This window comes from Rhineura floridana, chromosome 5 (assembly GCF_030035675.1).
Source record: "Rhineura floridana isolate rRhiFlo1 chromosome 5, rRhiFlo1.hap2, whole genome shotgun sequence".
In the NCBI taxonomy this organism is placed as follows: Eukaryota; Metazoa; Chordata; class Lepidosauria; order Squamata; family Rhineuridae; genus Rhineura; species Rhineura floridana.
Window position 1 is genome coordinate 159090023 of NC_084484.1, and position 27535 is coordinate 159117557.

General features: G+C 42.8%; 1 protein-coding gene across 2 annotated transcripts in view; it reads left to right on the top strand.

The window, feature by feature from the left end:
- ARHGAP20 (Rho GTPase activating protein 20) overlaps positions 1 to 27535 on the top strand; it is a 146423-nt gene that overhangs the window by 66865 nt on the left and 52023 nt on the right. For both annotated transcript variants that reach the window (XM_061628622.1, XM_061628623.1), the window contains one exon: positions 26527 to 26697. In XM_061628622.1, the coding sequence (XP_061484606.1) occupies positions 26527 to 26697 (171 nt within the window). The remainder of the gene's footprint in view (positions 1 to 26526; positions 26698 to 27535) is intronic.

A 27535-nucleotide genomic window follows, 5' to 3' on the forward strand; every position in this document is an offset into this window, starting at 1 on the left:
CATATCCTCAGAGGACCTCAATGTACGGGAGGGTTCATAACAAGACAACCGGTCGGACAAATAGGCAGGGCCCAAGCCGTGTAGGGCTTTAAAGGTTAACACCAGCACTTTGAATTGAGTCCGGAAACACAGCGGCAGCCAGTGGAGTTGCTGTAACAGGGGGGTAGTATGTGCTCGAAGGCCGGCCCCGGTCAGCATTCTCACTGCTGCTCGTTGAACCAGTTTAAGTTTCCGAACTGTCAGCCCCACGTAGAGTGCGTTGCAGTAATCAAGCCGGGATGTAACTAGGGCATGAGTTACCCTCGTCAGATCGGACGTCTCTAGAAACGGGCGCAGTTGGCGAACCAGTCTTAGCTGGGCAAAAGCGCTCCTGGACACTGCAGAGACCTGGGCTTCCAGGTTCAAGGCCGAGTCCAGAAGCACCCCCAAACTGCCATGCAACTGCAAAGCAACTCACAGTCTTCCTCCTTACTCTGGAGCTGGGGCAGTGGCAGGGACTGCCATGCAACGGCTTGGGATGACCCCAGCCATGTCTGCAGCTTTAAAATGGGGCAGAATGCTGGGCACTCACCTGACTTGCCAGAGGGCAGTACCACACTTGCCACAGTGAGTTGAATACTGGTTTCTACACAGTACTGCTGTCCTCAAAAAAAAATTGTGATTGTTTTGCAATGTGAAAAAGCTATTACTGGTAACCCTGATCTACTGGCAATCAGGAAGGGCTTTTTTGGGGGGGAGTTAGGTGTCTTGCTGTCTAAAAGAGAAGAATAAAGCCATTTCTCACATAAGTGAGGAGATAGTCCTATGGCAGGTGCTTTATTTTGTTGCTGTCATGTCTAACTCGTGGAAAAATGTGATCTCATGGTGATTTTATTTAGGGCATGGTATATCCCAGATATAGCTCCAAAATCTGCTTTGCCAGTGGATGCAGGTTTGAGGTGTAAAAGGTTTCCCATCTGCAGACCTTTATCCTATGTCAGGGAATCTAGTGCATACTTTGACAGTTTGAGTTACTTGCAAGTAAACATGCATAGGGTTGAGATGTTAAACAATGATGGAGAACCTTTTGAGAAGAAGAGTCCAATCTTTTTATTTCTTCTCCTGAACTCTCTGATATTGGGTTCAAGATCTAATTGTTGTGATGGATATGGAAGAACAACAAAAAGTCCTTTGTTTATTTTAAAGACATAGAGTGGTATTTCATTGATGTAATTGGTACAGGAATGCTGCTCAATGTGTCTTCTGTTATAAATAAAACTTTAATGAGAGTTGTGGTTTGAGAACAGAGGATCAATTCTTCTGTGGCCTCTGTTTCTACATACTTCCATCTCTACATTTATGAGACATCCTCCTGGATTGATGTGTATCATCAGTAGGTATCTGGTATTATCCATCTTCCTGGTCTAGTTCAGAGCTTGGAAAAGTTACTTTTTTGAACTACAACTCCCATCAGCCCAATCCAGTGGCCATGCTGGCTGGGGCTGATGGGAGTTGTAGTTCAAAAAAGTAACTTTTCCAAGCTCTGGTCTAGTTGCTCTACTCTCTGACTCAATTAAGTTCAGTCCTGGCTCCAGATTTTGGGCAAGATGCACTCATTGGATGCCTCTTGTCTAAGTGGGCCCTCCTCCTCCTTGCTGCTGCTGTTGCTGCCCACCTGCTTTTCCTCCAGGCCCAATCCACATGTCCATCCCAGAGGAAGAAGGTAAAGCAAGTGGCGTCTCCTCCTCCTCACCTCTGCCACTGCTCACTCATTTAGAGGGGGCAGCAGGCGCAATAGCAAGGAGAAGCAGGAGGGCTGTAACAGGTGCCCAGTAATGCAGACCCTGCTCCAAACCTGAGATTGAAAAATGAGCTGGGAGCTTCTGTGCTCCTGCCTCCACTTTCTTCCCTTCTCATGTGCAGATGCACTTCTAGCTTTCCAGTTTTAGCACTTACCATAATTTCCAGAGGTGTCCCAATTGCGCACCAGAATCAGAAGTTAGAATGGGCCTGTGGCTCATTTCTGATTTTTCAAACCAAGTTTTCCCAACTTTGTGTCATCCAGATGTTTGGGAGTCGTAGTCTAAAACATCTGGAAGAGTGGCTAAGAGGAGGGTTGTCTGAGTTCATGGATTTTGCATCTTAACTGTTTCCTACAGAGCCCTGAAAGTCCATTTCTCTTGCTCTTGGATTCTTTCATTTTGCTCCTGCTGGTTAGCTCTTAAAATCTTTTTCCAGATTCTTCCATCCACCTCTTTTGCTTCTCACCTCAGACATTAAGCATTGTGCTGTGGCCCAGGAGCTCTCAAAGCACATATTTCCTGAGGCGTGCCCCAAAGGCAGGCAGACTTTTTATTTATATATTTACTGCATTTTCATCCTATTTTTCAGACAGTTATTGTCTCCCAAAGAAGCTGACATCAGTTAAAAGGGAGGGAAAGGCCCTGTTATCAGGATTATAAACTAAAAAGACCCACAAGGGCAAGGGAGCGGAAAGGAAAGGTAAAGGAGGGAGATAAGTCCGTCAAGGCCAGAACAAAGTGGTGTGCTACAAGAGGGTGCCTTATATCCATTGCAGGTGAGCTTGTTCTTTCCCTTGTGGGTATTCTTGCTTGAATAGCAGTTGGCGGCTCTTGTTCCTTTGGCCAGTGGATAGGGTCAGAGTATTGTTCTTCTTTCTTCTGCAGTCTCATACAACTGTCAGCTGGAGAGTGGTGTTCTTTTAGGCAGGGTGGGTAGAAGGGACTTCCCTGTTGTGGCTTCTTCTTTGGCTGATGGATGCAGCCAATTTGGTCTTGCCATTATGTTCTTCCTGGGAGGCAGAAGGTGTAGCATCCTAGTTGCTATTGGTCCCCTTGCCAGTGGCAGAAGCCAGAGCATGCTTCCCTTATGCTCTCCAGTTCGAGGGCAACTCAGGTATTTCCAGGTAGATAAAAGGTTGGTATCTCTGCATTGAATACTGGAAATCATCCTTGACTGGCGAATGTGTTTCTGACATATTTCAATAATTTATATCTTCGGGCAATTTCCCACACAGAACACATCTTGCGCAGAGACATACTTCAGTAAACTTTTAATTGTGGCTGGTGATTTCTGCGGTCAAAGCATTTTTAGCACTTTATACTGATTATATCTGAATTTTGAAAACACTACATGTCAGACCTCATTGAAACTTTTAAGTTTTGCTGTGTGCCCTCTTATGTAGTGAGGGAATAATTGGGCAGTTTCTTTAGGAATCAAGCAAAAGGAATGGGTTGACTGTTACAGAGTGTGAGAGAGTTTTTGGAGACCTCTCTGAGCTCAGTTATTTATTGTATTATATTTCAAGATTTATATTCCACTTTTCATCAAAAAAGATCACAAAGTGGTTTACAGTAATACAGTATGTAAAACAGATAAAACATCAACAATTGGTACTAACAATCTACTGGGTACAAAAATCCATATATACTTATTATTGGCAGCCTAACACAATGAGGCTAAATGCATATATAATCTAGGACTTACTAACCCTAATAGAAACCAACAAGTTATAGCAACAGTGAGACACAAATTTGGTAAGCAATTGTGTTTTAAGAAAAACAATCTTCCAGAGTCATCAGTTCATGGAACTTATATTGCTGGGACCTGAAATTGCAACAGAATGTGCACCTGGAGAATAGACAGTCACCATTTGGCACACTGTCATTACTGAGCTATTTTGTGAGATGCATGCTAATAAACTGATTTCCAGTGGTCTGGTGGATCCAGTCTTTTCCAGATCTTGGTGTAAATTGTTTTGTTTGGACCTCAGATTCCGCTTTCTGCTTTTTGTTCATATGATTAATATAGGGTTTTTTCTATCACAGACGTTTGTACCTCTTGATGCTCTATTGTAACAACTATAAGCTTATTTGTTGTTGTTATGTGCCTTCAAGTTGTTTACGACTTATGGCGACTCTATGAATCAGTGACCTCCAATAGCATCTGTCATGAACCACCCAGATCTCCTAAGTTCAGGTTTCCTTCATGGAATCAATCCATCTCTTGTTTGGCCTTCCTCTTTTTCTACTCCCTTCTGTTTTTCCCAGCATTATTGTCTCTTCTAGTGAATCAGGTCTTCTCATAATGTGTCCAAAGTATGATAACCTCATTTTCATCAGTTTAGCTTCTAGTGATAGTTCTGGTTTTATCTGTTCTAACACCCATTTGTCTTTTTCGCAGTCCATGGTATGCGCAAAACTCTCCTCCTCCACCACATTTCAAATGAGTGGATTTTTCTCTTATCCGCCTTTTTCACTGTCCAACTTTCACATCCATACATAGAGATCGAGAATACCATGGTCTGAATGATCCTGACTTTAGTGTTGAGTGATAATCTTTGCATTTGAGGACCTTTTCTAATTCTCTCACAGCTGCCCTCTCCAGTCCTAGCCTTCATCTGATTTCTTGACTATTCTCTCCATTTTGGTGAATGATTGTGCCAAGGTATTGATAATCCTTGACAAGTTCAAAGTCCTCATTGTCAACTGTAAAGTTACATAACTCTTGTGTTGTCATTACTTTAGTGTTCTTGACGTTCAGCTGTAGTCCTGCTTTTGTGCTTTCCTCTTTTAACTTTCAACAGCATTCGTTTCAAATCATTAGTGGTTTCTGCTAGTAGTATGGTATCGTCTGCATATCTTAAATTATATTTCTCCCTCCAATTTTCACACCTCCTTCATCTTGGTCCAATCCCGCTTTCTGTATGATATGTTCTGCATATAGATTAAACAAATAGGGTGATAAAATACACCCCTGTCTCACACCTTTTCTGATTGGGAACCAATTTGTTTCTCCATATTCTGTCCTTACAGTAGCCTCTCGTCCAGAGTATAAGTTGCTCATCAGGACAATCAGATGCTGTGGCACCCCCATTTTTTTTAAAGCGTTCCATAGTTTTTCATGATCTACACAATCAAAGGCCTTATTGTAATCTATAAAGCACAGGGTGATTTTCTTCTGAAATCCTGATTTCTAGATAAAAGTCAAACTCCATGTTACTCTACTCATGCTTTCTAAAATGTGTGCTTAAGCTGGACACTTGAAGCAGCAGCAGCTGATCATTTCCCTGCTCCCCACTGCTATTTGTACTAAACAGCACCTTTGAGGGCAAATAGCTCTCAAGGAAGAAGATTTTAGGAAGAGCCCTGCTGGATCAGTCCAAAGGCCCATCCAGTCCAGCACTCTATTGTCACAGTGGCTAACCAGATGCCTGAGGGAAGCCCACAAACAGAACCTTAGAACAACAGCACTCCCTACCTGTGATTTGCAGCAACTGGTATTCAGAGACATGTTGCCTCATACAATGGAGGCAGAACATAACCCTTGTGGCTAGCAGCCACTGATATCCATATCCTCCATGAATTTGTCTCATCCCTTCTTAAAGCCATCCAAGTTGGTGGCCATCACTACCTCTTGTGGGAGCAAATTCCATAGTTTAACTATGCACTATGTGAACAAATACTTGTCTTAATCTTCCAGTATTCAGCTTCATTGGATGGCTCCAAGATCTAGAACTGTGTGTGAGAGAAATGTCTGCCTATGCCCTTTCTCCACATCATGCACAATCTTATTCACCTCTATCACGCTGCCTCTTACTTGCCATTTTTCAAAACTAAAAAGCACCAGATATGTTAACCTTCCTCATAGGAAGGTACTCCATCCCCTTGATCATTATGGGTGGCCTTTTCTGAACTTTTTCCAGCTCTACAATACTCTTTTTGTGGAGAGGCAACCAAAACTGTACACAGTATTCCAAGTGTGGTTACACCATAGATTCATATAATAGCATTATGATAGTATGGATTTATTTTCAATCCCTTTTCTAATGACCCCTAGCATGGCATTTATTTTCATCACAGCTGCTGCACACTGGGTTGACATCTTCATTGACCTATCCACTACAACCCCAAGGTCTTGTTCCTAGTCAGTCACTGCCAGCTCAGCCACCATGAGCATATAGGTTGTATATCCCTATTTTCAGCTGAAAACTGATGCTGAGCCCCAATCCTGATTGAGGGGGATATCTCAGATAGGGGCCCATAGCTGCTTTTTCTTCACAACAATTATCCAGTTTAAGCACTTACAAAAACAAAACATGAATAATATTTATTTTATTTATTTATTTAATTTAATTTATATACCGCCCTAAGCCCAAGGGCTGTCTGGGCGGTGTACATACAATAAAGCAATCAAAATATATAAATACAATAATACAATAAAATCAAACCAACAAAGGTAAACAAAATAATCAAACAGTAGCAAAATACATCAAATACATATATTAATACGCATTAAAATGCCTGGGAATATAAAAAGGTTTTCACCTGGCGCCGAAAAGATAGCAGCGTCGGCGCCAGGCGCACCTCATCAAGGAGACCATTCCACAGTTCGGGAGCCACAACCGAAAAGGCCCTATTTCTAGTCACCACCCTCCGAGCTTCTCAATGGGATGGTACTCGGAGGAGGGCCTTAGATGTTGAGCGCAGTGTACGGGTAGTTTCATATTGGGAGAGGCGCTCCACCAGGTATTGCTTGGTCAGTCTCTTGGTTGCTACACTACATCAGCTCTCTAAAGAAGGCAGCCTCAAAAGATACAGGTAAAATACTTAACTAAAACTAGTTTTTTAAACCGGCAATGAAATGTATTTCATGCACAAAGGACAGCATGGTATTCTAGTGATCAAGTAGAGCCTCAATGAAGGTTCACAAAATATACCTGGGCTCCTGCTGGAAGGAAGGGCGGGGTTTAAATAAAATAATAAATAAATAAAATAAAATACCTGCTTGCTTTTTTTCTTTTCCAAATTCAGAAGTGTTTTTAGCAGAAAATATTTCGACTGTTAAAGATTTTCCATTGTTAAACAAAAGGGCCTCATTCTTGGAATGAATATGTCATAGAATTGAAGGGATCCAGTTGATGGCAAAATTTCAAAACAAGACTGGCTGTCATGAGAGAGGAAGCTTGATGCTTTTCTGTATCCATATACTTTCTATTAATAGGCACTACAATATTGCAACCTCATTGAAAATCTGGAAAGTTGTTTTTATTTGTCCCAACTTCTCAAAAGAAAATAATCGAAACAAAGGGTTATATTCAGTGTACCACTAAGGGAAATAATTCTGTCAATGCAAGGATTTTCTCTTGCGCAGTGGAACGATCTCCCCCCAAAGTTAGTCGAAGATCTCCCAAAATGTCTTGCAGAACAATCTTATACAGCCATGAAGCTCACTGTGTGACCTTGGGCCAGTCACTGCCTCTCAGCCTCATGAAAACCCTACTCATAGGGTCGCCATAAGTTGGAATCAATTTGAAGGCAGTACATTAAATTAATTCTTAAGTATTCATAGGATTATAGCCTTAGGCTCTAGTACTATAGTAGGATTGCCAAGTCTCTGGATTTCACCTGGACACTCTTTTTTGTGGTCCTTTGTGGGTCTCCAGGTGAGTCACCCCAATCTCCAGATTTCTGGTCGCTGAGGGGGACACAACAACCGGCTCAAATCTCCCTTACCCGGGGACATTTGGAGCTGTCTACATTCGATTGGCAGGGTGAGGAGGACCTTGGTGTTGTCCTTCCAAATCAAACTCAGCTAGGTCCATGGCTGTGTGTGTGTGACAATGGGCCCAAATCTCCTTTCCCTGGGGAAACAAAGAAAAAATTGCAAACAAATCACAATAATTACTCAATAAGCAGGAAGTCTGAAAGCACCTATTGTGTAGCCTCTCATAATCTTTAAGAGGTATTCCCACAAAAGGATTGATGGCTCATTTTTAAAGTCATTCTGCATCTGTGCGTCCTAGCTAACCTGCAGGGCTCCATGATAGGTATGGGATCTATTGGCTGGTGCCGCTTTGAAAGTTTGTCGACCTAACAGGCGGTATCAGTTCAAGTTCATTCTTTGTCCACTATCCACTGCTTTTACTGGGCCAATTTTTTTCACCCCCCAAATATTGATGTTAATATTGATAAATGAAAGAAAATATTGATAAAGGAAAGGAAAGCAGCTTTTCCGTCTCCTCCTCTGAAGCTGATCAATTTTCATGTTAGCAAGTAGAGATTGGCTGTTTTCCTTTTGGAAAGGAAAGAAGGGAAGCAGCTTTAAGCCACCCATCCCCCACCTCATCCTTGGCAAGCCTAAAGTACTTAACATGGACAAGACTCTCTAGTCTCTAAGATTGTCTTTTAATTATTTAATGGGTTAACAGTACAGATAAAAGGCAAGGCCAGGGAGTTTCGCCCACGTTAAGGGCTCTCTAGAGACTCTCTAGAGCTAGGTTTGCTTTTTAGTCTTTATTATAGGCTTGGCTTGCTTCCTTCCACTGGAGCTTGGATTATTCAAGTGGAGGGGGGGCACAGAGAAAGAGAGAAACCCATACTGCTGTTCTTTGCAGTGAGTAAAATCAATAAAAGAACAATATATTTGAAGGAATATTCAGGGGGGGAAATCCGGTTTTTGGGGAAAGCCACTGGAGCAAACAGGATTGCTCTGCAAAGATGGAGAGTATGCTGAAAAATCCACTGCCAAATCTGAATTCAGTAGAATTCCTGCCCACCCCTACCCCATAAAACTGAGAGAGACCGGTGTATTCAGTATGTTATCATGTACACTCCATGTTAGGTAGGAAAAAAGAGAGCAGAAATTAACAAGGTATACCAGAGCCTAGGTGACAGCAGGAAATATAGCTCATTGTAATCCAAGTAAATTTATGCTGAGACAAAGAAAAAAATTAAGTTTGCATCTTGTAAGTTGAACCCATTTTATTACTTCCCGCTTAGCGGGGGGGGGGGAAGGAAATAACTGATGAATAACGTATTAATGGAGGACTCCAGTTACCCTGATACCTGTTGGGAGACATACTCCACCAAACACGGCCCCTCCAGGAATTCCTGACTTGTGTTACTGATAACTTTCTCCTACAGAAAGTGGAAGAAAGAACTAGAGGATCAGCTATCCTTTACTTGATTCTAACCAACAGAGATGACTTACTGTAGTGGCAGTTATGGGAACTCTGGTGGAAAGTGATCATGTTATACCTGAGTTCTTGATTTTAAAGCAAGCAAAAGCTGAGAGTAATCATATGTGTACCGTGGACTTTAGGAAAGCCAATTTTAATAAACTCAGAACAATGACAAGTAAGGTTCCATGGCAAGTGGCCCTAATGAGAAAAGGAGTCCAAGATGGGTGGGAGTTTCTAAAAAAGGAAATTCTAAAGGCACTTTTGCAAACAATTCCAAAAAGGTGAAAGACAGCAGAAGAAGCCAATGTGGCTTCACAGAAAGCTTAGAGATGACCTGAAAACAAAAAAGGGCACATACAAGAAGTGGAAGGAAGGCCAGGCCACAAAGGAAGAGAATCCAAATGCACAGTTATAAGATGGAGGATACTTGGCTCAGCAATACTACGTGTGAGAAGGATCTTGAGATTGCTGATCACAAGCTGCATATGAACCAGCAGTGCAATGTGGCTGCAAAAAAAGGCAAATGCTATTTTAGGCAGCATTAACAGAAGCATAATTTCCAAGTTGCATGAAATACCAGTTCCCCTCTATTCAGCACTGATTATGCCTCATTTTGTGTACTACGTCCTGTTCTGGACACCATACTTTAAGAAGGATGCAGACAAATTCGAACAGGTTCAGAGGAGGGCAACAAAGATGATCAGGGGGCTGGAAACAAAGCCCTATGAGGAGAGACTGAAAGAACTGGGCATGTTAAACCTTGAGAAGAGAAAACTGAGGGAAGATATGATAGTACTCTTCAAGTACCTGAAAGGTTCTCACATAGAGGAAGGCCAGGATCTCTTCTCAATTATCCCAGAGTGTAGGACATGGAATAATGGGCTCAAGTTACAGGAAGCCAAATTTCAACTGAACATCAGGAGAAACTTCCTAATTATTAGAGCGGTATGACAATGGAATCAATTACCTCAGGAGGTGGTGGGCTCTCCAACACTGGAGGCATTGAAGAGGCAGCTAGACAGCCACCTCTCTGCTATGATTTGAGATGGATTCCTGCATCGAACAGGGGGTTGGACTTGCTGGCTTTATAGGCCCCTTCCAACTCTACTATTCTATGATTCTACAATTCTAATCGCCCACTGAATGGCCTGCTTTAATTTCCCCGTTGTTAGTGTCTGTTTACTCATTGATTTCCTCTCATTTTTTTTAAAAAAGTAGCAATACTTCACTGTGGAAAAGAAAAGAAATGCTGAGAAACAAGTAAAGCTTTCTCACATGAATAGGAATGGACATTGAGGCAATTAAGTGAGGCTGTTCATCAGTATTTCCCCTGCTCATGTTAATCAGGAAGCACTAAAATGGGCTGTGCCTGCAAACAGGGTTTGATTTCGGACACAGGGCTCCTTAGAAGCTTCAGTAGTATGTTGCCTGCCAGCACTAGAAAGGTTGGTTCTGCAATGGCATTTTATTAGTAAAAAACACACACCCATAAATCAGTTTGGGTGTGGGAGTGGGGAATCAGAAAGTGAGGAACAAAGAAAACACTGGAAAGTTATGGACTGCTAACAGGGGTGTCTAGATGGCTCTGTAGAAATAAATAACAAATAGAATGAACAAAGGATAGAAATTCAAAAAAAAAATGGCTAGTGTGGAAGCAACATCTCTTTTTTTCCTGATAGGAAGAGTTTGTATTTTTTGTGTAAGCTTCCACGAATCATCTGCTTGGCAATAAATTGCAGGTTAGATAGATCTTTGGTCTGGCCCTGTATGGATCTTCTTATGCTGTGTTTTCAGCCCAGGATGAAATGGCTAACCAACCTGAGGAGCGATTGTTGCTAGTTTTTCCCCTTTTCTTACAGCACGAGTTTGCTTGGATTAAATGGAATTTACTTGTGGGTAAATTTTATAACAACATCTTGGCCATGGGGAAAGGGTGGCAAATCTTTTGCAGCCCAAGGGCCACATTCCCTCATGAGCAACCTTCCAGGGACCACACACCAGTTGTGGGTGAGGCCACATGCAAAAGTGGGCAGAGCAATGGGCGTGAATGTTACATTTGTACAAGTGATGTCATTCAGACCATGCAGAAGTCTGAGGTTTCTACATAAACCTCTCCATCCTCTATCCAAGGAAACACTTTCCAGCCAGGCAAAAACATTCTAGAAAGGTGTGGCCTTGCCTGTGGAGAGCCCCTAAGACCACACAGAGAAGCATTTGGCCCCAGGCCTGAGGTTTCTCACCTGTGCTGTTTAATATAGCACTATATAATGTATATGGTTCTTTGCTGCCTCTATTGCGTCCGCAGAGTGCTGTCCCAGGAGGTTGTTCCAAGTGGTCCGAAGCCTGGTCGGTCCAGTTGCTCAGGAACCCTTGGAACAGTCTAAGGCCTCCTGTGACAAATTAGCAAAGCACTTTGCCGACAAAATCGAACATTTACGGAGCTCAATTCCGTACGTCGTGGACACAGTAAATGAAACAGAGTTGGCCAGTTGCAATCCGGTCAAATGGGATCGGTTTCGACCTCTTCCTTCTGAGGATGTGGACAAGGTGCTCTCGACTGTGAAGCCTACCACCTGTCTAACTGATCCTTGCCCATCGTGGCTCCTTGTGAGCTGCAAAGAGAAATTGGGCGAGGGGATTAAGGCGGTGGTCAATGCATCCTTGGAGGAGGGTGTAATGCCATTAGCACTCAAGGAGGCAATTGTAAAGCCCATCTTAAAGAAGTCCTCCTTGGATCCCCAAGTTTTGAATAACTTTCGCCCAATTTCGAATCTGCCATTCCTGGGCAAGATCATTGAGCGAGTGGTGGCTAATCAGTTGTCGACACACTTGGATGAAACGGATTATTTGGATCCATACCAATCGGGTTTCAGGACTGGACATGGAACTGAAACAGCATTGGTCGCTCTGGTTGATGATATGAGGAGGGCATTAGATAGGGGAGAATTCACCTTTCTTGTCCTCCTCGATCTCTCAGCAGCTTTTGATACTGTCGACCACAGTATCCTTTTACATCGCCTGGAGGAATCGGGAATAGGAGGCACTGTACTACGGTGGTTCCATTCCTTTCTTTCCGACAGGCATCAACAGGTAGCATTGGGGGAGGAGGTTTCAGATCCTTGGCTTCTCAATTGTGGTGTGCCACAGGGCTCTATCCTCTCTCCCATGCTATTTAATATCTATATGAAGCCGCTGGGGACAATCATCAGGAGATTTGGGCTGCAGTGTCACCAATATGCGGATGACACTCAGCTCTATCTCTCGTTTAAATCTTCACCAGAGTCTGCTGTGGAGACCATGTCCAAGTGCCTGGAATCCGTGAGTGGATGGATGGGAAGGAACAGGCTGAAGTTGAATCCTGATATGACTGAGGTGCTACTCGTGGGAGACAAGGGAAGGCTGGGAGATGTTGACCTGGTGTTCGACGGGGTGAAATTGCCCCTGAAGGACCAGGTCCGCAGCCTTGGGGTTGTTCTTGATTCCAAGCTGTCCATGGAGGCTCAGATTTCGGCAGTGAGCCGGGCAGCTTGGTATCAATTACACCTCATTCGTAGACTGCAGCCCTACCTTCCTGCTCATCAGCTCCCACTGGTGGTACATGCCCTGGTCACCTCTCGGTTGGATTACTGTAATGCGCTCTACGTGGGGTTACCCTTGAAAACGGTCCGGAAATTACAACTTATACAAAATGCTGCGGCTCGACTACTTACAAACTGTCGCCGCCGGGAACACATCACCCCAGTGTTGTTCGACCTACACTGGCTTCCAGTTATTTTCCGGGCCCAATTCAAGGTGTTGGTATTAACCTTTAAATCCCTATACGGTCTCGGCCGAGTTTATCTGATGGAGCGCCTCCAGCGCCACCAACCATGCCGCCCAACAAGATCAGCCACACAGGACCTTCTCTCAATCCCGCCAACTAAAACAGCTAGGTTGGCGGGGACAAGAGAGAGGGCATTTTCAGTGGCGGCCCCCACTCTCTGGAACTCCCTCCCGTATGACCTTCAACATGCCCCTTCCCTGAATGTATTCCGCCAAGCTTTGAAGACCTGGCTCTTCAGACAGGCCTTTGGTACTTACGGGGAGGGTTAAATTTTTACGACGAATAGCCTACTACTCTGTACTGGAACTGTTTTATTGTTATATTGTATTTTATGATGTATTTTATTATGATGTAATGTATTGTTGTTAAATTGTACGTCGCCTAGAGTGGCCATTGGCCAGATAGGCGACCCACAAATTAAATTATTATTATTATTATTATGGAAATTCTGTTTTATATTCTACCAGTTGTGGAAAATCAAAGCCTCAGGAGCACTAAAGAACTCTAGTGTGGAAGGAAGCTTAGATGAGGATGTAATACTTGTAAGATGTCAGCTGAATGTAACTTATAATGTAAATGTACTGCCTTCAAGTCGATTCTGACTTATGGCAACCCTATGAATAGGGTTTTCATGAGGCTTAGAGGCAGTGACTGGCCCAAGGTCACCCAGTGCTCTTCATGGCTTCAAACCCTGGTCTCCCAGGTCGTAGTCCAGCACCTTAACCACTAGACCACACTGGCTATATCTATGGTCAAATTGGATTAAATGTTTACATTCTTGCAATGATGACAACACTTTCAAGTACTCTATAAATAGCTATGGTCTATGTTTACTTTTTGCTGTGTTCTACTGTCCTCTTGAGGGTGGCTATCTAGCTTGGAAGTTCATTATAAGATAATGACTCTGAATGTAAATGATCTAGCAGACAGTATTAGTTAATTATCAGCACTTTGAAGTCTGCTAATAATGAGAAATCATTTTGGTTGCTAAGATCCAGTGAGTTACATGTTTAAGTCACATTACTTCAAACAAGCTTTGCATTAATAGTGTACCAAAGGTTTCTTCTCAAGTGGAATTGTTCTGAGAATCTGAAAATTAGGCTGCCATCTGCTCACTAGAACAATCTCCTTTTTCAAAATGAACTTGATTTAGCTTTGTTATCTTAAGGCAGTGATTCTCAAATGGTGTGCCGTGGCACACTGGTGCACCGCAAGAGGTGGCTAGATGTGCCACGAATATTATGACAGTATATTATTAATAAGTTATTTTTATTCATAGTTTAAAATATATTAATATATTTTTAATTTTGTACACGAAGTGCATCAGAAAAGTTTACAGAGCGCTGCGAACCAAAAAAGATTGAGAACCACTGTCTTAAGGTAATGGCTACCCAAAGAGAGCAATGCAGCACCAATCCTCTCAGTATGCAGTATAAAAATGTTATTTGGCACAGATTGAGTACTAAAAGAACTCGAGCAGTATTAAAATAATTGTAGGCGGAATGAATTCTATATTGTGGTTTTAAATGGGTGTGAAGAATCCAGTGGGTTGTTTGACAAGCTTAGGGTTATATGGATTAACTCATGGTGGGTTCCTCATCTTAATTGTTCCCATTTACAGAGGAAGAACATGGGTAAGCCACGTGGAAACTGTAGCCATGGACCAACAAGGTGTGGAGAGCTGGTGATGGTATTGGCATTTAAATATTAATTTAAAGTTGAGATCTTAAGAATATAAGAAGAGCTTGCTGGATCAGGCCAGTGGCTCATCTACTCCAGCATCCTGTTCTCACACTTGCCAACCAGATGCTTATGAGAAGCTTGCAAGCAGGACTCGAGCACAAGAGCACTCTCCCCTCCTTTCCCCTCCTGCAGTTTCCATCAACTGATATTCTGAAGCATGCTGTTTCCAACTTTGGAAGCAGAGCATAGACATCATAGCTAGTAGCCAATGATAGCCGGATCTTCCATGTATTTGTCTAACACTCTTTTAAAGCCCTCTAAGTTGGTGGTCATCATTGCCTACTGTGGGAACGAATTCCGTAGTTGATTCCATAAAGGAAGCCACAGACCCAAACTTACAAGATCTGAACAGGGTGGTTTATAACAGATGCTATTGGAGGTCGCTGATTCATAGGGTCACCACAAGTCGTAATCATCTTTGAGGCACATAACAACAACAATAACATGAAGAAGTACCATGCAGTTGCACACTTTGAGCTCTTGCCAGTGTGGTGACTAATTGACAGGCACAAGTTGGGTTTGTGGTGGCTGCTGGGTAAACTGACAAATTCAACTGAAGTAGTATCTATCACCAGGAATGGGGGTGGGGGGACCAGGTTCAAAGCTTCAGTGACGAACACAACTTCTCTGGTGATAGGGATGGTAGCCAGACATCTGTAATATACTTTACCTTGCTGCCATGGTGAATGTCACTTGTGGAATGTGTATTGGAAGTTGTTTTTGAGTCCAGCTAGCTAGCATCAGTCGTGCTGGAAACAAAATGTATTTTTCTCCCAATTTATGCAGTCCTTCTCCCAACTCCCATCACTTGAGGGGTGAAAGCCAACACATGATACGATTATCATCTACCACCTTGTCTCCTGCTGTTGGGTAATTGCCTGAGTTGATAAGAAGCAATGAACCATTATGACTCAGTACAGTGATGATTGATTACAGTATATAACTTTCTCACATTCATGTAATAGAGAGATGACTGTACAGTAATTGTTACCCAAAACTAGTTGCTTGCCCACTCTGACAATTGAGGACTTTTTTCTTTTCCAAAAATTGAAATGCAAACTAATTCCATTTGGGTAAAACATATGAAAGCAAAGCAAATTGATCTTCTAAACTGACCTTAATTCTACACTCTTGCTAGTTTGATTTCCAATGCAAATCTAGATAAAGGCAGATATTTTTAACTGTATTAGCTGCTGCTTTCTTTCTGCTTTCCTCTTCCTTTCTCTGCATCTCCCGGCCGCTGCTAATTCACGGATAAAAAGAACACGGGGAAGAAATACTTACTATATAGATGGAAATATCTTTTTCTTTGAACAATATATTTTATATTCTAAAGTCATAGGAGGTTTGAAAAGAATTTCTAATAGCAGCAAACAAAATGCTTAGCTAGAAAAAATATTTTCTAGATACTTTGGACTGCTAAAGCTTCTGACTATGTAACATACCTGCTGTTTCCTTTGATTTCAAAGGCATGCTAAAAATAAAAAAAGATTATAATAGTTTACAGAGTTCATATTTCCAAAGAGTGATATACTATGTTTGGAGCACAGCAGAGATAGGGAAGAAAAGCTTGCATCCTATATGGAACCTGAATGGAACACATCAGAGTTTCCACCCAGAAATATAACCATTTTAGAGGATGACCATCTGATTCACTGGAAACAGTAATGGGAAAAAATCAGTCATACCCTTCAACGTTTGGCCCAGCTGCGGGAGGAGGAGGCGGCTTGCCTGCACGAGGCTCCCCCAGCCGAGCCGCTCCTCTCCTGGCACCATGCCGCCCTGGTGCGCTGGCTGGAGGCCCACCTGAGCCGCGGGGGAGCACGCCGTCAGCCTCGAGCACTTCTGCGAGGCCCTCGAGACCCACACCAGGCCCGCCCAAGCCACCGCCACTGCCGGCAGGGCAGGAGGAGGCGCAGGAGCCAGAGGGGAAGCCCTGGCCACAGCCACCACCGAGGAGTGAGCCCAGAATGAAGAGACTGGTGCCATTTGATGATCTGGGTTGGGGCAGTTGGTGGTGGCTGGACTAAAATCCACTCTGAGTAGCATGGCGTCGCTAATCCATCATCTTGGTCGTCATGGAGAAAGGATCTCTCCTTCACGTCTTTCCCTTCAAGATCCATTCCTTTGGACTTCTCCTGTGCCCATCCTTCTTCTCACCCACATTTATTTATTTATGTATTGCCTATTGTAAATCGTAAATTATATTGTTTTTATTGATGTATTTTTATATTTGTGGTTTTTTGTAAGCCACCTTGAGGGCCTTTTAGCCAAAAGGCGGGGTAGAAATAAACAACAGCAACAACGACGTTTCTGCTCAGTCCAGTTGTTAGCATGGGGCTGTTGCAAACTAAAGCTTTTTTAAAAAAATGTTTTTAAAGATGTTTTGGCTTAATATGTTTTTGATGGTTGTTGTGTTTTAATATACTTTGAAGTCTGTTTTTATGATATTTTAAAGTGTTTTTAGTGCTTTTGTTTGCTGCCCTGGGCTCCTACTGGGAGAAAGGGCGGGATATAAATCAAATAAATAAATAAGTAAACAAACAAAGTAAACTGGCAATTTTTGCAAAGCCAAGCTGAAAAACATGAAGTGAATGGAATGTCACAGTTCTCCATGCTCCTTTAAGATGATGGTTGTTTTGGCAAGTGACACATATAAAAAGAGCCTTGCTGGATTGGACCAAAGCTGTGTGTTTCTAGCAGTGGCCATCTGGATGCTTCTGGGAATCTTACAACTTATGAAGGCAACAACTCTCCCTGTTCTCTATCACCAGCACCTGATATTCAGAGCAGTACTATAGGCTTGTAAATATAGTGCCGTGAAAACGTATTTGCCCCCTGTCTGGTTTTCTGTGTTGTTGCATATTTTTGGCACTGAATGTCATCAGATCTTGAACCAAAACCTAATATTGGAGAAAAGGGAAGCTGAGTGAACAATCACCACAAATTTTGGATACTTACTTCATTTATTCATTACAGAAAGTTAGGCAACACCCAATACCCCTGTGTGAAAAAGTAATTGCCCCCCTGTTAACTCAACCCAATTAAAGGGATTATTAGGGCCAGAAGTTGGAATATCTTGGTAAACAATCAGGCCTGCTTTGGGCCAGCCCTGCCCAATATAAATATGACTAACTTTGGCCCTTGCCATCAGATTGAAGTTGCCAGCACACAGGTTCCAAAGCCAAATCATGCCACGATCAAAAGAAATTCCTGCACACCTCTGGAAAGCAGTTGTTAATGCATATCAATCAGGAAAGGGTTACAAAGCCATTTCTAAGGCTCTGGGGCTACACCGTACCACAGGGAGAGCCATATTGTACAAATGGAGAAGGTTTGGGACAGTAGTGAATCTTTCCAGGAGTGGCCATCCTGCCAAAATCCTTCCAAGAGCAAGGCGTAAAATCATCCAGGAATAATAATAATAAATAAAATTTTATTTCTAAGTCGCCTATCTGGCCGAATTAACGGCCACTCTAGGCGACGTACAGAAAATTAAAATATAACATATAAATACAAATACAACATCAAACTCTACTTAATCTAAAGCCACCCACATCTTTACAGAATAAAAGGTCTTGTGAGGCTGATCTCGTCAGGCGGCATATTTGATGATGCTGGAGGCGCTCCTTTAGTCATGAAGGACTCCAGAACAACATCCAGGGATCCGCAGACCTCTCTTGCCTTAGCCAAGGTCAGTGTTCATGACTCCACCATCAGAAAGACACTGTGCAAACATGGGATTAACAGCAGAGTAGCAAGGCTGAAACCACTGCTCACTAAGAAGAATGTGAATGCTCATCTAGAGTTTGCCAAAAAGCACCTGGATGATCCTCAAGAGTTCTGGAACAATGTTCTATGGAATGATGAGTCAAAGATGGAACGTTTTGGGCAACATGGGCTCCATTATGTCTGGCGAAAACCAAACACTGCATTCCACATGAAGAACCTCATACCAGCAGTCAAGCATGGTGGTGGCAGAGTCATGGTTTGGGGACGCTTTGCTTCATCAGGACCTGGACGACTTGCCACCATTGAAGGAACCATGAATTCTGCTTTGTCTCAGAGAATTCTACAGGTGCATGTCAGGCCATCTGTCTGTCAGCTGAAGCTGAAGTGCATCTGGGTCATGCAGCAAGACAATGATTCAAAACACACAAGCAAGTCTACATCAGAATGGTTGAGGAACAAGACATTTAAAGTTTTGGAATGGCCTAGTCAAAGTCCAGACCTAAACCCCATTGAGATGTTGTGGCAGGACCTGAAAGGAGCAGTTCATTCTCGAAAACCCACAGTTGTCACTGAGTTGAAGCAGTTCTGCATGGAGGAGTGGGCCAAAAGTCCACCACAGCACTGTGAGAGACTGATCAGGAACTACAGGAAGGGTTCGTTGCAGTCATTGCTGCTAAAGGTGGCGTAACCAGGTTTTGAGTCTAAGGGGGCAATTACTTTTTCACATGGGGGCATTGGGTGTAGCTTAATTTGTGTTGTTTGTTCACTCAGCTTCCCTTTTCTCTAATATTAGGTTTTGGTTCAAGATCTGGCAACATTCAGTGCCAACAATATGCAACAACGCAGAAAACTAGACGGGAAAAATATTTTTCCACAGCAACTGAGTTATTTGTCTACTTGCCAATGGCTAGTAATTATTTTCTCCAGATGAGCAGGTAGGGAAACTATGTCCTGTGGTGTGCAATAATCCTATATGATGGGTGAACCGCCCCCATGACTCTGCTTACAAGCCTCCATCCTACTTACAAGCCTCTAGGCTAGAAGATTGCAGGGACACCCGCAGCCCTCAGGCTCTTATCTGGGCATTGGAACTGTTAGCAGATCCTCTCGCCTCACTGCTGGAAGAGCAGCCATAGCTCAGTGATAGAACAACTGCTTTGCATGCACAATGTCTCAGGTTCAATCCCTGACATCTCCAAGCAGAGGTGGGAGAGAATCCTGTCGGAAACCTTGGAGAATTGCTGCCAGCCATTGTGGACAGTACCAAGCTAGATGAACTGATGGTCTGACTCCCTGTAAGGCAGCTTCCCGTATTCCTAAGAGTCCACCCCTCCTCTCTGGGTTCCCTCTTTGTCCACACTTTGGAGTGTGTTGCTGGAGCCGCCTCGCTCGTGAGAGAGAAACTGGTCTAAAGTAACCAGACAAACTCCAGTATTCTAAAATTTAAAAATAGTGGGTAATGAATATTGGGGGGAGGGGGAAGAGAAGTGGCGCACCAGACTAAAAATAATCCACAATTTTAGAATTTAGCTTGGCCAACATTGAGCAAGCTACTAAGTTCCACTTACATGCTTGGAATTTGAATACCGTAGGTCTTTAAGATGTTCAGATGAAGACAAAAATGGATAAAAATCGCCTTGGTTATCTTGGGTGTTGATTGATGCAACCAGTGGGGAGAGGACTGAAGACAACCTGGAGAAGGTCACGTATGTTGGGATGGACGGGCAATTATATCTCTGGCTGGGTAGGAGACGAGATGAGAAATGTTGTTATTTCCTGACTGTTTGGATCGATTGATTAATTGATTGATTTGATTTGATTTATATTCTGCCCTTTCTCCCAGTAGGAACCCAGGGTGGCCTTGTGGATCCCATCTGAGATGTGCTTGTTCAACCTTGAAGAAATTGGATCCTTAGTGTAGGAAAGGTTTAAAGGGACAAATAGGGTTTGAGTAGGCTTTTCTGGCATTTGTCTACATTGAAAAAAAAGAGCACTTTTTTTTAACTGTTGATGCGCTACAAATTACTTACATTGGTACATAGGCTGGTAACTTTTGTGAGCTTATTTTCAAGATTAGCAAATTGCTATATGGCCTAAATGGGATCAGTTCTGTAGCATATTAATTAACTTGCTCTGTACTAATAATTGCAAGCCATAGGAAGACTCATTATTTGTAAAGAAGGCTTTATCCCATTCTATGACTAGCCAAATCATGTTGACCTAAGAACTGACAGTGCTCACATTAACTTCTTCAAAGGCAAGTCATTAAACTGGTAATTTTGTTCTGACACATGCATATTTAACCCTCTCAGTAATTGAAGGTTTGGTTATTGCCTATGCATTCGGTTATTGTTTAATCATCTCATTCTAAGCAGTGGGCATAAAAATAGTAATATTACTGAGGCAAAATTCCTGGACCTTTGGCAGGGTGGAGGGAGGGGGGTTACCGAAGGGAAATAAAACCTTTTCTTTCCTTTCAGATCCTTCATGCATAGGATTTTTGTCTGGATTTGATTCAGAATGATCATTCTTAACATTGTACTCTCCTCTTCTTCTCCCCATTATGTGGTGTTCAGATGTGTTTTTATCCCTGATTCAGCAACTGTAAAGGTTGATGTTGCTCTTGGAGAGCCAGTGTTCAGTGTTTTCTGCGCTTTTTTGATTGCTTGTGTGTTTATTTTATTTATTTATTTATTTATTTAAAATATTTATACCCCGCCCTTTTTCCAGAGAACTCAGGGCGGCTTACAAGAATAATCATAAAAAAGATTAAAAGAGTAAATATACAAAATTAAAAACAATTAGAATGAATAAAATCAAGTACAATTAATTAACCAATTCAATTAAAAGCTCGTCTAAAAAGGATCGTCTTCACCTTAGCACGGAAGGACAAAAGCGAGGAGGCTAATCGCACTTCACTAGGGAGCGAATTCCACAATCTGGGGGCGGCCAACGAAAAAGCCATATTCCGTGTCTTTGCAAGAAGAACTTGTGAAAAGGATGGAATAGTGAGTAAGGCCTCACCAGAGGATCTTAGAGTCCGGGCAGGTTCATAGAGGGAGATACAGTCTAACAGATAACCTGGACCTAAGCCGTATAAGGCTTTATAGGTCAAAACCCCACTTTGAATTGTGCCCGGAAACATATTGGCAGCCAGTGGAGCTGGTACAGCAAAGGGGTTGTATGTTCCCTGAGCCCGGCTCCAGTTAACATTCTGGCTGCAGCTCTTTGTACCAATTTAAGTTTCCGAGCAGTCTTCAGTGGCAGCCCTACGTAGAGCGCGTTACAGTAGTCTAATCGGGATGTAACTAAGGCATGTGTCACCATAGTCAAGTCTGATAGGTCAAGGAATGGGCGCAGTTGGCGAACTAATCTTAATTGAGCAAAGGCACTCCCAGCCACAGCAGAGACCTGGGCCTCCAGGCTCAGAGCTGAGTCCAGGAGTACCCCCAAACTGCGAACCTGCGATTTCAGGGGGAGTGTAACCCCATCCAGCACAAGTTGAATCCCTATTCCCTGATCCACCTTACGACTGACAAGGAGCACTTCTGTCTTGTCCGGATTTAATTTCAGCTTGTTCATCCCCATCCAGTCCATCACCGATACCAGTCATCGGTTCAGAACCTGGACAGCTTCCTTGGTATCATGAGGTGGAAAGGAGAAGTAGAGTTGGGTGTCATCCGCATATTGGTGGCACTGAACCCCAAAACTCCGGATAACCTCTCCCAGTGGTTTCATGTAGATGTTAAATAACATGGGGGATAGAATTGAACCTTGAGGGACCCCGTAGGTCAATAGCCAAGGGGTCGAGCAAGCATCCCCCATAACCACCTTCTGGGTTCGCCCCTCTAGGAAGGACTGAAGCCACCGTAACACAGTGCCTCCAAGTCCCATCCCAGATAGGCGACCCAGGAGGATACCACGGTCGATGGTATCGAAAGCCGCTGAGAGATCCAGTAGAACTAACAGGGACACACTCCCCCTGTCCAGTTCCCTACGAAGGTCATCCACCAAGGCGACCAAAGCCGTCTCAGTTCCAAAACCGGGCCTGAAACCAGATTGCAATGGATCTAGATAGTGTTGAGCTTCATTGTTGTTGTTCTGCATGGTTAATATGTATCCTCTGAGGACATCTTCAGAGTTGAAAAGCATGCTTTATATTTGATTGATTGGTTTTACACATGTTTTAAAATTCTAGAGGGGGGATCAGTGCCTACATTTGACAAATCTGGGAGGCCTGCTCAAGTCTCAGCTTTGAGTAACTTTGGATGATATCCAAAAAAGTAGTTCTGTTGGTGCAAGGACTTCTGGTACTCAATGGAACTTCTCCCTCTCTTCTGCCTGTGCCCCCCACCCACAGTGCACCCTGTAAATCTCTTTTGGATGTTCCCCCAGCCCTTTGAAGCAAATTTGGGAAGGGAGGGTGAGTGGACGTGGGGGGAGAGGAGAGGGAGGGGAAGTTCCATTGCATAGCCAGAAATCCTTGTGCTACAGAACTACTTGTTTGGATACTGCCCTTTGTGTCCTCCTAGGTAAATCTCTGTGTTTTTATCCTCTTTCGTAGTTTACAGTTTTGATGAGAGGACAGTCCCCATAAAGAGTACGAAGTCGCCAGCAAATTTAGAAAGGGTTTCATAAATGTTCAATAATGGTAATACTATTTTGGTGGATTTCAAATATTCATAGGGCTTCACATAGATCATTCCATTGTTCCTGAAGATATTTAAAAAAACCCAATGTTATTATTGCCACATTGTTGGGGAAAAGAGGAGACTCATGGAATACTTGCTTGCCTAAGGCCATCTCCTGAGCTTGTGGCTGAAGGAGATTTGAAACCTTGACTTTGACACACAACTCACATGTCTGTTGGCTATGCAGAAGTGGTAGTACTACCAAACTCTTCAAGCCAGCTCTTAATCATAATTCATTCTTTTAAAAATGCATTGTTAACCAATCTAGATTGGTCCAGTATTGTTGTTCCCGTTTCTCTTATTTAGCAACCCCTTTGCTATTTCTTCACTACACTCGATCTCTGTGCTTTGTAGATTGTACAGCCCAGTTCCAAAAGTACTATCAGCTTTGCCTCGGTGGATGTGGATGCTGGTGCTTCTGTTTGAAATGAGCTGTGCTAGTAGATTACCAAGGGGTGTCATGATTTCTTGGTCCTGTTCCATCTAGCAGTAGAAATTAAAATGTAGTTATGGTCCACTCTGAACAAAAATAAAATTTTGGAACTCACATAATAAAAATATTGGCTTTATTTAGAAGCACTGATGAAAGCTCTGCAAGAAGAAACTGCATGCTTGTGGGCTCTTGTTTTAATTTTCTAGTGCAGATGATGTCATAATGATGTGAGACCTACAATGTTTGTTTTCATTCTAGTCACACCAGGATGTTTTCTTCAACATTTAGCTGGTCCTTAATGCTGATCACAGAGTTACCAGTTACCCATATTCCATAAGGGCTGGTAAATCTCTTTCAGGATAACTTTAGGAGCCTGCTGGTCAGATCAGAGGCCAGGATGTCACATAATGAGGCAGACACAAAGGAAAAGGTTTAGGAAGAGTGACTAGTTTGCCATGAAGCTGCATTGTACAGAAAACCTGTACTTGACCAATGGTACCATCAGGGTTGGACTTCACGGCAAAAGTCCAGGGCCCTACTCAGCTGGATGAGCCAAAGAGTCACCAAATGCAGCAGGGTGGGCTTAACCACATTTTGAGGTAAGTGAAGTACTAAGGGGGCGGGGGGATAAAAGTATTGTATCTAGAGTATAAGATTACCTAACTGCACCACTGCCTGTGCCCTTTCAGAATTCTCACACCAGTTTTATTTCAAGAAGGCACACAAAGCTCTAGTTCAGCTTTTCCCAACCCTTGGGTTCCCAGATGTTGCTGGACCAAAACTCCCATCAGCCCCAGCCAGCATGTTCAGTGGTCAGGAATTACGTGTCCAACAACATCTGGGGACCCAAACGTTGGGAAAAGCTGCTCTAGTTGGAAGTTGCACTATCATTCTGTTTAAGATGTGGCCATTTTGGATATGGTTATAGATATATGGTGCAGCCATAGTATATTTTCCAAGTTCAAAATGACACATACATCGCTACCTGACATATTTATTAGCTTCTTGGAACAAATTGGCTAGATCCAGAAACAAAAGTAGATAAAAACGATCAATAAAAGTAATTTGGGGCCAAATTAGATTGCACTTAATATGTAGCAGGCAATTATGTATCTTGTTTTCCCTTAAGTAATTAAAGGGCTATGAAAGCCCAATTCTCACAGTGAAGGCAGCACTTGAGAACAGGAGGCTTATCTCATTATTCCCGCTGAATGGAGATTTCTCTCCCCCACCTATGGCTAGGAGCCTTAGGGGAAAGTCCCCATTGCTGCCAATGGGGACTTTCCCCCAAAAAATCTCCAAGCTGTGTGGGAGGGTTGATCTCCATAATGCTCGTAGTGGGGAGAGTGAAGAAAGAATCCCCGCCTTCCCATTCACTGCTAAGAACTGACTTCACAGTGAGAACTGGGTCTCCCACCCTCCTAGTTAAGGAAAACAAGAGACATAGTTCCCTGGTATGCATTAAGTGCAAGTCTACTTTGGACCTCAATCACTGCCCTCTGGGTTTCTGTGAGTGACTTTCTATTGGCCATATGCCATGCTGCCCTGGAGTTAGATTATGTGTCTGAATTTTGGATAGTTTCCAGGTGCTATGGCAACACTTCAAGTGGTAGGGTGGTCCTTGGTTCACTTCCAAGGCTGGCAGCTGCTATTTTAAAAATATTACCAAATAGTTACAGAGTTATTTAAATTTTGGGAAAAGGTCATTCAGAGTTGACTAATTTGATGATTGGTTGAGATGAATTTCTCAATTATTATTATTATTATTATTTATTTATACCCTGCCTTTCGGCCAAAGGCCCTCAAGGTGGTGAGCTAGGATACCCAAATAGATTTAATTTTTCCACAAACTGAATCATGTAATATTGCCTGATACTGTTAAACCAGTAATAATTTCGATGTAATGGCTTAAAATCTTTAGATAAATACTTCAGTTTTGCCTTTGTCACCATTTGGGTGTGTTTAAATTGCTGCATCAGGTGGTTTGGCTTGCTTGTTAAAGTCTCTAGACATTCTTTCTTTCATATCTATAGTTCTTCTTAACAGGCTTGTTTGATTCCTTGTTCTCCACTTGAAGATCTACACCAAGAGGAATGGGGTCATGGCATATTGAGGGAAGGTTTTGTCCATTTTGCAGAATTATTAAAAATGCCAGACCTCAGACTGGACCTTGAACCTGTTTGCAAACCTGTGGGGATTAACGCCCACATCCAGGAATTTATCTCTGTCTGTGTATGAATTCACCAGTCAGATTCACCACTATAAAAGTAAAAGTCTTTATCAGAATGTAGAAATACAAAAATACTGTGTTCTTGATGCAACAAACAAATAAGAGGATAAGTATGGATTCTCACAGTCAGACAGCAGCTATTTGCATGCTCCTTCTTGTTGGAAGTTCCATGTCCTCCCAGCACCAGCTGTCAGGGTTTCCCAAGTCAGCATTATCATTAGACACCTCTGAATAATCCAGCTGCACTCAGCAAGGGCCATAACAAACACAGGGATGGTGAAGCCAAGAAGCATCCAAACCGCAGCATGAGCCGCTCTGCCTAGGCAATGGTTCTGCAACATTCTTTGGGTGGCCAGCTGTTTCCATTGCTGCTGTTCCCAGTAAATGGGAGTGAAAGAGGAAGGATTGAGGTTTTTGGGGAACAGATGCCAAAGGGAGCATAGAAAAGTGGGTAAAGGAAAGCTGGGCACAAAACTGGGTTGTGCCAAATATAAAATCTGGTTTCATGCACTTGTGATACCAATTGCTAAATCAAGTCTTGGATAAAACTTAAAATTTGGATGGCAGACTTCAGTGGTAAAATTAACACTGTGGGGTGCTTGAACCAGTGACGTTCAAAGAAGAGTTTGTGTTTTTTTAAAATAGATTCTAGGGGTGACCATTTTCAAAGATTTAATTTCTTGTTAGAGTTTGGAGGACGTCCTGTTCTGATCCCTACAATCCTATTTGAAATTCACCTCCATTTTGAATATATACACATGAAACTTGTTAGATTCTCAAATGGGTTTCAAATTCAAAATAGTGTTTTCCTTCATCTTTGCAGCTGTGTGGACAGGGTTTCATGGGCTTGCCTGTTATGTGTATGGATTCTTTGACTTGGCTAACAATATCTTCCTTTTGCTTTTGCTACAGGGAAGGCTGCTTCTCGCCAATCAGTCCAGAGACATGTCCGCTGGTACAATCCTTCCTCTGTCCCAACAGGACATTCCTTCTGGATGGGCATGTACAGCTGAAGACCAGCCTGCAGACCCAGGAACGGCACCTTTTCCTCTTTACAGATATCCTTGTGGTTGCCAAACCCAAGTAAGTCCAATGTTGAAGAAAATACTTTTGTGAAACATCTTAGTAGGAATCGCACACTGTCGCACAGTCAGCGTTACCTTAGTTTGTATTATGTAGGTAGTGAAACATTGAACATGGATTATTGGCATGTAACCTTTTTGAGTTTTACCACAGGGCACCTGATGTGAAGCAGAGGGTACTAGCCAGATACAAAGCTTTGATTGTCGAGGGATTAGCTAGGAAAATTAAAGGCACTTCATTGTATTGTGAAGGGGTTGTTCTGGTAGGTGCAGATGGGGAGGGGAAACTTTGCAGTCTGCTCATGATCTTGGTTGTCACCAAGAGAATATGTGTTGAATGGACTTATGTGTGGCTTAACATGTTGAACTGACTGTACACATTTGTTTCACCATGTACCCATTTTGCTGCTCAGGCCTCATTCACCATGCATCCAACATAAGAAAATTAAAAATGGCATTGTTGGTTCAGACCACAGCTCTGTCTTGCTCAGTGTTGTCTCAAACAGTGTCTAGTCAGATACTTCTAGGAAGATCAAAGGCCAGACATGGAGATGATGGCCATCCCTCAAATAACCATGGCAAGAGCATATTTCTAATGGCTGTCCAAGCCTTTTAAGGGAAAGGATGCATGGCAACAGAACTCAGGATACACAGTCTACTATACCAGCCTTCCCCAATGTGATGCCCTCCAGATGTTTTGGACTGTAACTTCCACCAGGGATTATGGAAGTTGCAGCCCAAAAACATTTGGAGGACACCTGGTTGGGAATAGCAGTATAATACCTATTACCTGACAAAGGAGGTATTTACATCAGGCTTCTTTCTTCTTAGTTTCTTCC